The 11,649-nt window shown below is 42.2% G+C and overlaps 1 protein-coding gene and 2 pseudogenes across 1 annotated transcript; all 3 read left to right on the top strand.

Moving 5' to 3' along the window:
• The first annotated feature begins 781 nt into the window (after positions 1–781).
• Positions 782–1,761, top strand: LOC102382277 (histone H2A-beta, sperm-like). Its single transcript, XM_006037674.1, has one exon. The coding sequence runs from the start codon at positions 1,215–1,217 to the stop codon at positions 1,665–1,667; it is 453 nt and encodes a 150-aa protein (XP_006037736.1). The 5' UTR covers positions 782–1,214; the 3' UTR covers positions 1,668–1,761.
• Positions 1,762–6,907: 5,146 nt separating this feature from the next.
• LOC112548395 lies at positions 6,908–7,372 on the top strand (annotated as a pseudogene).
• A 3,914-nt stretch (positions 7,373–11,286) lies between these two features.
• LOC112548394 overlaps positions 11,287–11,649 on the top strand; it is an 871-nt pseudogene continuing 508 nt past the window's right edge.

Raw genomic sequence — 11,649 nt, 5'->3', positions numbered from 1 at the left:
CTCCCCCTGCCATAGCCGCTCCCCATCCAGCACCCCATGGCCGCGCACCCCCCCATGTGCCACCCCCACTTCTGTGCACTCTGTGCCACACTCCAGGGCTGCTCCCCATGCCATGGCCACTCCTGGTGCCATGCCCTGCTGTCATGGCACATCCCATCCCCGCACAGCCATTTGCCAAACACCCCTGCATGCCCTGCGCCACACCCCGGGGCTGTTCCCCACACCACGCGGCTCCAGCCAGCAGGTGCTCCCCCTGCCATGGCTGCTCCCCACACCATGCGCCATTGCTGTGCGCATCCCCCTGAACAGCAACTCACCACCCCCCCATGCAGTGTTGGGGCCGATCCCCATGCCACGCACCCACAGCTGGCAGGCACTCCCCATGCCATGGCTGCTCCCCACACCATGCTCCTTCCCATGGCTGCATGCCGCACCCCCAATGCATGCACTGAACCACACCCCAGGGCAGCTCCCTGGGCCACACAGCCATCAAGCACTCCCCACACTGTGGCCACTCCCCATGCTGCACCACACCTTGGGCTGCATGCTGGGCATTTTCCTAGTTACTATAATAAAAGCAGAAAGAAGGGGATGGATTCCAGGTTGTTTAGAGGGAATTTGAAATATTAGCAATAAGACTAAAGTCATTTCTCTTTTATCTGGTGATCTGATTAGCTATTCCAAAGATTACAAAATGGGAAACTAACCTAATTTTTCAACCACAGTTTTTTTCTAAGACAAGACCTCAGTTATAAACACCACCAGGTAAAGGGAGAGTCAATGAACTTATGCAGTAATAAAAGGATGGCCAGCCTCCCCAGGGTAGGTAACAAAGGATGTGATTTCCCATTGGCTCACACCCAACCAATCAGCAAGGGAGCTTCCTGCCTCAACTGAGTATATATAAGATCTCTCTCTAAGACAAGAACAGTTTACCCCTGAGTATGCTTTCTAAGACGTGGCTTAGCCAAACCAGATTAAAGCAGAAGAAATCAAAGAAGACTCAACAAAATTCAAAAACCCAGGTGAGCAAGCCAACCAAGCCTGGTCAACCTAAGCAAGCTGAGCCACGTGAAGAAAAGATCAAGAAAGCAACACAAGGAAGGAAAGACAAGCCACGTGGGGTGAGGAGAGACTCTGATAAACTGAAAGACAAAGAAAGCCAGGGAAAGCGAAGACATCCAAGCCGTTGAGTGTTGTTTGACATATTAAGCATGGCTGAAACCAATACGGAGTCCAACTCTCAGTATTCTGGTGATGCTTCCAAAGCCAAGGAGGTGAAAGCCAAAGTTTCCCGCTCTTCCCGGGCTGGGCTGGTGTTCCCCGTTGGCCGCATAGACAGGTTGCTGCGCAAAGGGCAGTTTGCTGACCGAGTTGGAGCAGAAGCCCCAGTGTACATGGCTGCTGTGCTCCAGTATCTGACTCATGAGATCATAGATAGTGCTGGAGAAGTTACCAAATGCAACAAGAAACGCTGGATTTCCCAGCAGCACTTGCAGCTGGCCATCCAAAGAAATGGGAATCTCAAGAATCTGCTGGGAGGTGCCAGCATCTCTCAGGATAGTGTACCACCCCAAAACAAGCCTGCACCTCTGCTTTCCATGAAGAAAAGCAGCCGGAGATGTCCCAGAGGAAGAACTACCCATGCCCCTGTCATTGTCAAGTGAGAGAAGAATAGGGAGACAGCCATCAACCCAGATTTGGGAGAAGAAATATTGACTTGATTGTAAGGCTCTTTTCAAACCCACCAATGTGGTCTAATAAAAGCAACTGAAATTCCATGCCTTGTTTTCATTGTATTTGTTTTCTTTAATGCCTATAAAAGTCATTTCTTTCAGGCAGTGGAATTTCACTGCCTGAATCTTGGATCTTCTTCCTTGTATCTACTGCCCACTAAATGTTTCTGATCCTGTATCCCCTCTCTTTAATTCAATTGTAACTTAATTTAATTTACTGGATTATTCATTATGCAAAAACATATATAAGACCTAATTTGGTTAATCAGTCAGTGTGTTTCCACATTGCCATATGGCACGCTATGGTGATGTAGTGATCATGTGTGTCTACGTCGCTGTAGCGGTGTGCTCCCCAGCTATTGTATGCTGCTATGGTGATATAGCTGGTGAATATAAGTGTGAGCTGCCCATACACTGCAGTATGGGTGGTTACTGTGCCATGTTTTAGTACTCTCACATAGCAAGTACTGAAACACAATGCAGTAACAGAGTCACCATACGGCAACGTGTAGACACACCCACTGTCTAGGATTTTCAAAAGAAAATAAAAATACTTTTTATCAAACAGAGAAGTCCTAAGGATAATAGTTATTTTTAAGATTGGAAATTTAGAAAGAAAAAAAGACCTCAAGCACTGTACTAAAATATCTGTACATTAGAAAGGACTTCAGAAGCTTCTGGGAGATGATACCCAGTGCTACCTTTATAGGAACTTTAGGACACTCTTCTGTTGTTATATCTTCATGCATATCTCATAGGGAGTAAATCAGAGCTTCATACCAGTTACAGACAACGTACTAAACTTTTACTGATTTTTGCACATGCCCATGTTTTCCTGTTGCTTTACCTTCCCACGCCACTGCCCTGCCATTTGACCCGTTTTGTTACTCAGTTATGCGTGTCACAGGCTTAATAATTCTCTGACCCAGGGGCTTTCTTCTGATCAGTGTTTACACAGCACCTCACAAAGTGGGTCTTCAGTCACTGACAGAAGCCTCTAAATGCTATTGCTTCACTAATAAGAAATAAGAATAAACAGAACACCCGTCTTGGCAATTAATTGCCACAGAACTATGGGATAGTCCAGTTTTTTCAGGTTCATTTCCCCAAGCATCCTACTTTTTAATACATTTATTATTATTATAATTATTATTCTTTCTCAGAGTTTACTTTTCATCCACTGATCTCATGCAAAGGTTGTTGATATCATTATCTCCATTTATAACAGGGAAATTGAGGCAAAGAGAAGTGAAGTGACAAGGCCAAGGTCATCCAGTAAGGTAGTGGGAGAACCAAAAGTAGAACCCAGTCATTTTGTCACCTCAAGTGCCACTGTTTTATTGGCTTTAATTTCACACTTCCCATATGTATGTAACTGGAAGGTTTGGGAGAGCTCCTCAAATCTTTTTTTTTTTTTTTAATCCTGTGAGGAACATGACCCTAACCACCTGAGGGAGGCAGAAGCCCAACTGCAGTGGATAGTTTCCATGGGGAAAAGATGCACTTGTGAACTTCAAAACATGTGCTTAGGCATCATGAGTGTTTTCCTCTGGACTCATGGAGAGGGGAGTATTGCCAAAATGGTTAAAGAGTCTTTATATGGATCCAAAGAAATTAGTTTGAGCCTTGCTCCCAAATCATAATTAAATCCACCTCTTGTCATCGCAGCTAGAAACAGATGTCTGGTCAGGTAGACTGTGGAAGAAAATGTGGCCATGCACGATGCTGACTATATCACTCCCTTGTGTTCTGTGGGCTATAGATACTGGTGTATCTTCATGATACTTCTGGGATGGGCCACTGAAGTGTGGTCAAATCATTTGACCTGTGTGTTGCTCCATGGTGCTGAAAGGATTAACCATTCTGGCACAGTTGCATCCAATCTGTAGGATGTAGGCCTACCTCTGCATTGCACTAGTAGTTCTCCATCCTGTACCTATAAAGCAGCCTGGCACATCCACCCTTTTTGTGGTTGACACATCTATAAGATAAATTTGTTTGTGACATCCAGTAGCTCCTTGTAGCATCAAAGTTGCTATTTGCAATAAACATATTTTTCATTTTTCCATATCCTGTGCAGAATGCCACAGACAAAAAAAGCAAAGGTTTGTAACCATGTGGGTTTAGTGAGAACTTACTTGTGTTTAACAAGAATTCTCTAATAGGTGGGCTGGAGATTCCACAAAAAAGAGGAGGTAGCAGGACTGGAGAAGATTTTCCCTCCAGAACTGGCAACTTTTGATGCTGTAGCTACGATTTCTCCACTTGCAACCTTCCCTTGTAGGATAACAGAGTGTTGGCTTCACCCTCTGTTTCTTGCTGCTAAAATACAAGAATAGAGAATGAAATTAATTCTCTCTTAGGTTTGCTTCCTACTCCATAGTTTCATAAATGCTTAAGATGGGATGGGAACCTCTGGGATCCTCCATCTAGACTGTGCTGTCACAAACTAATGAAGAATCTGAGCCAAAGCACTGCTGTTTGCTACCAGGACAGAAAAACAAAAAGGGCATTGACTGCTACAGATGTCCTTTTAAGCACCCAGGGGCATGTCTACATGTGCATTAATGCACCATAATTATGACGCATTAAGTTTAGTACCTTTAATAACAGGTACTAACAATGCACACCTTTAAAGTTAATTAGTCAACTGTGCATTTATTTTCTTGTGTAGATGCACCTTAAGAGACTTTCCTAAGGCCATTAAAATTAGCTATTCCACAAGAAACGTTATTCCCCCAGTAATTCATAGGTCTCTAAATGTTGAAAGCACTGATATACTAAATAATAGAAAATCTGATAATATCTGAATAAATTATAGTTATGGAGTATGCTTCCTCTTTTATTTGGGATTCCTTTGCCTTTCTTAGGGATGAGGCTAAATGAATCAGTTACACAGTCCTATGCTGAAGAACTGGTTTGCATTTTGCAAACTTCTTTGTTTTTCATCTAACAACATAATCAATTTTGGCAAAAACAGAAAAAAACGATAACTGACCAGAGATGAAGAATGATTTTCTCCAGCATATAAAAAGGCCAAAAATCTTCCCAGTGCAGGGAAGAAGAAGAATGTTGCTCAAATAAAAGGACAAAATCTCACTGAGCACAGTACAATGGCTTCTGCTGCACATGCCCAACCAAGACCACATAACTAAAATCCTTTTGAGATGTCTTTTTTGTAATGAAGGGAGATCAGTGGAGACAAGACAATCCATGACGCAGTGTCTCCATTAAACATGATCAGCATGATTTCAAAAAAGTTTGAGACCCAATGTTGTACCAGAAATTCTGAGCAAGGGCTTTATGGGCCAAGACATTGGCTCCTGGAGATACACAAAAGTACATTTGGGATGCTTTCAAAAGGGCAGCAGGATGATAAGCTCTAATTTTTTTTCTGTGAATTAGCTGAAAACAATTCAAATATAGGAAAACCACCCCAACTTCAAATCTGGATGAAGTAGTATTAAAGTTGGAGCAATTTTGCTACATTTAAATCATTTTTAGCTCATTCACACATACTAATTAAAACATAACAACTTCTGCCCTTTTGAAATGTTCCTCATTTGAAAGGGTCTCAAAAGTCCTTGTGTCCACACCCTGAGACAATTCTGGGTTCCTAGTTGGTTCTTATAACTTCCTGCCATGGCTAACATTAGGTAAAGCTCTCCTATCCAGGGCTGCAGGCCCCAACAGCAGGATGCTGGCCCCCAGCACGCTCTCCTTGAGTCCAGCTCCATTGAACATAATTTGCATAAGCGTATATTGGAGCCCCCGAGGACTTATCAAAAGGTAGGAGAGTCTGAATGGAAAAATAGAAAAGGAAAAGAGCAAAAGGCTAAGGAAACAAAGTAAAAAAATACAGACTAGGAAAACAGAGTTAGAAGGAAAGAGAAAGAATTGGTGCTGTGCTAGCAGGTGATGTGAGTGGATACAATGGCATAAAACAGTACCCTGCCAATCTATCACTAAGGGAATATTGGAAAATGTCTGTAAGGGAGTGCCCAAGGGCTGAAAAAAGGAAGTCCTCTCTACAACATGTGTTTTCCACAGTGCAGGGTTTTTTACATGAACACAGAGCTAGTTACAGGGTCCAGGTTGCAACGTGATGCTAGAGCAGCCCCAAAAGTACTCAGTGGGGGACCTTAGGCAAGATACAAGTAACTCTCATTCAGTTTCAAGAAATACACTATTTTCAGAATCAGTCCAAAAACGGCTGTAGGGCTACCACAGCAGAAAAATATGAGGAGGAAACCATAACTTGGGAAGTAGGAGAAATGGGGTGGGCAACTCTGTCCACTGTGTGCACTGAGCTAGATCCGTCTGTCACTTTTCCTGGTTTAAATCTGTTACTACCTATGAATTTGTTCCTGATATGCCCCACAGTAACAAAGAAAGAAATGTGGACCTGTATCACACCATTCTTTCATTTACCATCAGAGAGACTGGCTGTTATACACATGACTTTGAGAAGCTTGAGCATGCTTAACTAATGAACTATGAAAGCTACTTTTGTTGTCAATGGAGGAAACATATTATATATTAAAAGCGGAGAGAAGAGGCTGGATTCTGGCTTGTTTAGAGGGAGCATAAAAAAGATGAGAAGTTACAATAGAGTCCTCTTCCTTGTAGCTGGTCATTTAATTCATTGTACCAAGGATTTTCAAAGTGGAAAATTAAAATGGTATTTCACCTGGAGATAATCTAAGATATGACCTAAGTTATTAAGACCACAAGAGTAAGGGAAGAGTCAATGAGTCCATGAGGTAATAAAAGGATGACTAACCTCTCCAGACTGGGTAACAAAGGATGTGACTTGCTATTGGTTCACATCCAACCAATCAGCAAGAGAACTTGATGCCTCAACTGAGGTTATAAAGGTTTCTCACTGAGACAAGAGCAGTTCACTCCAGAGGCTGTTTTCTTAACAATGTCTTAGATAAAACAGGTGAAAGCAGAAGAAATCAAAGAAAGCTAAGCAAGATATGAAGGACCCATTCAAGCCTGGTCAACCTGTGCAATTTGAGCCATGTAAGGAACAGATCAGGAAAGCAATGCAAGGAAAGAAAGATAGACAAGTCAAGCGGGGTAAGGAGAGACTCAGATGAAACAAATCAGAGCACAAGGGAAAGCCAAGATATCCAAGCCAGTGACAACTGCTCAAATTTGGCAGCATGGCTAAGACAGAAAGGGAGTCCAACTCTCAGTATTCAGAATGGAGTCTCAGGCATCATAGCTATGAAGTCAAGGAAGTGAAGGCTAAAGTCTCCCGCTATTCCCGGGCTGGGTTGGTGTTCTCTGTCAGCCGCGTAGACAGGTTGCTGCGCAAAGGATAGTTTGTAGAGCGCATTGGAGCTGGAGCCCCAGTGTACGTGGCCGCCGTGCTTCAATATCTGACCTACGAGCTCATAGATGTTACTGGGAAAATTACCAAACACAGCAAGAAACACCAAATTTCCCAGCAGCACTTGCAGCTAGCCATTCAAAGCAACAAAGATCTCAAAAAGGTGCTAGAAGTTGCCAACATCTCTCAGGGCTGGGTCCCACCCCAAAGTGATCCTGCACCTGTGCCTTCCAAGAAGAGTGGCCAGTGTTTCCCCAAAGGAAGGACCATTTGTGCCCCTGTCATTGTCAAGTGAGAGCAGAACACAGAGACAGACTGAGTGAAGCAAAACTGATGTGATTGTAACGCTCTTTTCAAACCCATCAATACGGTCTAATAAAAACAAAGAAAATACTAGGGTCAGTGTTGTGCATTCCTTTCTTTTATTCATATTAAAAGCCCATTTTTTCAGGCAGTGGAGCTCCCATTTTATTTAAAGTCTGAGATCACTAAATCTGTTGTAGAAATTGGATACCGGCCACATTACTTAACACTTTCTCATTTATTCCATTGCAACTACACTGAATTCCCTGGAGTTATTCCGAAACAAGATCATATATATCAGGTCCTACTACACTAACTGGTATCTGGGGTTTTTAAAAGAAAATATAAAATTTTGCTCAACATTTTATTGGCAGTTTGAAACAAGTATTTGAGGACAGAACAATCCTAAGGGCATCGGTTCTTTTTAAAGAGTGGAAATTTAGAAAAATTGAACTCGAGCATTGTATTAAAATATTTGTACACTAGAAATGACCTTAGAAGTTTCTTGGAAGTCATGCCCAGCAGAATCTTTTTGGGAAGACATTGATAATACTTGGGAAATTCTTCCAATTCTGACTTTTGATCTCCCAAGGTTCTTTGTACCCCTCTTCTTAGGTGTAAATTTATCATCAGAACTTCACACCCATTATAGACAGCAGTAAATTATTAGTGTACGTTGTGTGCACCCTTGTTTTACTGTTACTTTATGTTCTTACATCACTGCACTGCCATATTGACCTTTGTGCCCCAGCTGGGCTCCTTCAGAAGTGAAGCTAGATGATTTTCTAGGGGCTTTCTTCTTATTACAGTGTCAATGCAGCCCTTCATTCAGTGGGGCCCAGATCCTAGGCAGACACCTCTAGGTCTTATTGCATCAATAATAAGAAATAAGAATAATAAGAACCCAGGCCTGGAAAACTAAGACATACCACGTCTTGTGCACTATATTATTGCTGTGGCTTTAAGAAAATGTCTCAGGTTGCTAAAACAGAAGTTTGTAGCAGAGCACTTTCCCCTCTTATTCTGGTTTTAAACATAAATAGCAATGCCTTTATCCAGAATATCCATTTGTCTAAGATAGCATGGAGTAGACTGGAGGACCAAGGATGGTTCCTTCCCATCTTATATGTATGAAACTACAGCAATTGTAAATGTAGATAAATACATTTAGGAAAGAATCTTCAGAAATTAAAAGAATTGATATTCTGAATTTTACCACATCTTATAACCAGCAGTGTCCTAAAGCCATGAAAATAATATATTCCACTGGAAAAATGTATTTCTCCATATTTTAAAGGTATCTGGATGTTGGAATCACTGATATCCTGAATATTACAACATCTGATAAATGGCAGTATGGAGTATATGTCCCCTTTTTGGGGGGATTTCCTTGCCTTTCTTAGGGATACAGCTAACTTAATCTGTTATTAAACCTTCATTTGAGAAATGTATTTGCATTTAGAAAACTTGTACATTCTTGAGCAGGGCAACATCATAAATTCTGAAAAATTCAGAATAAAACTGATATTATCAGATATGAGGAATACTGTTCTCCCAAGCATTCATTTCATGAAGCGTTTTTTTTTACATTACTGGGACAGAAAAGCATCTGGCTACAAAAAAGGGAATAAAACTCACTGTGCATAATACAATGGCTTCTGGTGCACATTCCCAACAAGGCCACAAGGCAAAATTTCTACACTGCTGTTTTATAGCACTGGGGGACATACAATCCATAATGCAATCTCTCCATTAAAACATGATTGGCATTGCTAAAAAAGTTTGAGCTCCTTTGCTTGTACCACAGGCACACAGCCACCACTACACAGAACCAGGACACCTTTGGTTCCACAATAGGTTCTTGTAATGGCCCCTAGCATGGCTAGTGGTAGAAGCAGCCCTCATACACAGGAATGCAGGCTTAGTGCGCAGGATGCTGGCCACAGTTTCTCTTCTCTATTCCTACTCCCCTGAACACAATTGCAGGATCTGCACACTCTGCCTTCCAAGGGGACATCAGCAGGCAGTCCAAGGTGTGTGTGAAGGGCAGCCTTCTGGTAAGTGGAGGGTCGAGGATTGGTCTGGATGTTCTATTAATCAAGCTATCCTTTCTCCTGCAATTCTGATGTCTGTTGGCTGCTCTTGGTCATGTGGCTCCTATTTCACAGCCCTGCAGGTTGTTTTTAACTCTAGATAAAAACTTTAACGCAGATATGGAAACCTTAACTCAGGTGAACATAAACTCAAGTGTGTAAATAACTTTCAGTAAATGCAAGGCACCATCAAGATGCTCAAGAAGGCTAGATTTTTTTTTAATTTAAAAAAGATGTAAATCCTGGTGACTAATGAAATGATGTATTTTGTTTATTTTGCCTAGATTGTTGTGTTTTTATACATAATATATGATACAGCAAATGAATGCACATTCTGATAAAGTTATATTTGTTATTTGTTTCAATCTTAAACTGAATAATATGGCCCTGGGCACTTAACTTATGCTGGTATCATGCTGGCAGGGGAGGTGAGTGGATGAAGTAGGGTAAGACAGCTCTGCTGATCCATCATCACCGAGGTCAGGCAGTAACAGAATAGTAGGCAATCACTGTCCAGGAGCACCAAAATGTTGCAAGAAAGGAGGCTCCCTCTATAACCATATATGTTGCGGGTTTCTTACATGAAGACAGAGCCAGAGCTTATTTGCAGGGTCCAGGTTGAAAAATGAGAGCACGATATACCCCAGAAAGTGTTTAGTAGGGGCCTGGAGCAAGATAAAAGTGACCCTCATTCAGCTGAAGATACATCACAATTTGCCTTCACAATTTGGCTTAGCAATAGCCCTGGGGTTACTACAGCAAGAAGATATGACAAGGTTTCTGTAAGCAGAAGTACAACATTGTCTAGTGGATGGCCTGTCACTTCTGGTTTAAATGTCATAGCCAATAGATTTATTCCTTCTATAACCCAGGCTAACTAAGAAAGGAATCTGGACCTATATCGCCATTCCTCTTTTACCATTTACCTACAGAGGGAAACATTAGAGATTCTTCTGACATGTATGAGTTTAAGCATGAGAGTGCTTAATTAATGGATAATGAAAGCTCGATTATCATAGGAGGAAACAAGAAGGGAGTGTGAAAGATAAGCAATTACGCTAGAGTGGTCTCCTTTTTCTCTGGTATTCTGATAACTATTCAAAGATTTTAATAGTGAGAAATAAAAATAGTTGTTGCCCTGAATTAAAGCACAGTGGGTACATCTACATGTGCTATTAGCACACAACAATAAACTCCAGTGCAAATTCATACTGGAATCACCTACTCCCAGGCTCAGCATCTTCATGTGCACCCAGGGTCATAGCAATTCAAGCTGGAGAGGTCCCAGGAGCACTTAAAGACACTACACCCAGGTGTAGCTGACCCAGAGCAGGGAGTCTAGGAGGCTCCAGGTGGTGGTGTCAGGCAGTAGAGCAAGTGGCTGGGGTGCGAGGGTGCTACAGTGAAGGGCTAGCGAGCAGACAGCACCCCCACTGTAGCACCCTCATGCCCCAGCCAACCCCCATCACAGTCTACATGTGTGTTTGAGCACCCTTAAGTACTTCACTGTAGAATAGTACTTGTCCCAGGCACTACTATCCTATGGCAGAGTTAATTAATTTACTGTGCCCTAATATGGGTACACATGTAGACTGTGATGCTTTACTGCAGAGGAAGTTAGTCAACTCTGCAGTAAAATGCATATGTAGGCACAACCAAAGTAAGGTGAGAATTAATGAGAGTGAGGAAATAAAAGTATGACCAGCCTCCCTAGACTAGGTAATAAAGGATGCAACGTCTCATTGGTTCACATCCAGCCAATCAGCAAATGAGCTTGTTGCATTAACTGAGCCTATAAAAGGTCTCTCTTGGTGAATACAAGAGCAGTTCACCCCTGAGGTTGCTTTGTAAGCACTCGCTTAGCCAAATCAGGTTAAAGAAGAAGAAATCAAAGGCAGGGAGGAAGGACCAGATAAACAAGTAAACAAGGCCTGGTCAACCTGATCAAACTAAGCCACGTGAGGGAAAGACAAGGAAAGCAATACAAGGAAAGAAAGAAAGGTAGAAAAAGCTGAGTGGGTGAGGAAAGACTAACAACAAATCTGAGAGCAAGTGAAAGCCAAGATATCCAAGCCAGAGACCACTGCTCAAATTTGGCAGCATGGCTGAGACAAACCAGGAGTCCAACTCTCAGTATTCTGGTGATAGCTCTGAAGCCAAGGAAGTGAAGGCCAAA

Source organism: Alligator sinensis, unplaced genomic scaffold (assembly GCF_000455745.1).
Source record: "Alligator sinensis unplaced genomic scaffold, ASM45574v1 scaffold1090_1, whole genome shotgun sequence".
In the NCBI taxonomy this organism is placed as follows: Eukaryota; Metazoa; Chordata; order Crocodylia; family Alligatoridae; genus Alligator; species Alligator sinensis.
Note: the sequence above shows the minus strand (reverse complement) of the source record. Positions and strands in the feature narration are given on the sequence as shown.

Coding starts and splice junctions, on each gene's coding strand:
- LOC102382277 (XM_006037674.1), top strand. CDS start 1,215: ATGGCTGAAACCAATACGGAGTCCAACTCTCAGTATTCTGGTGATGCT.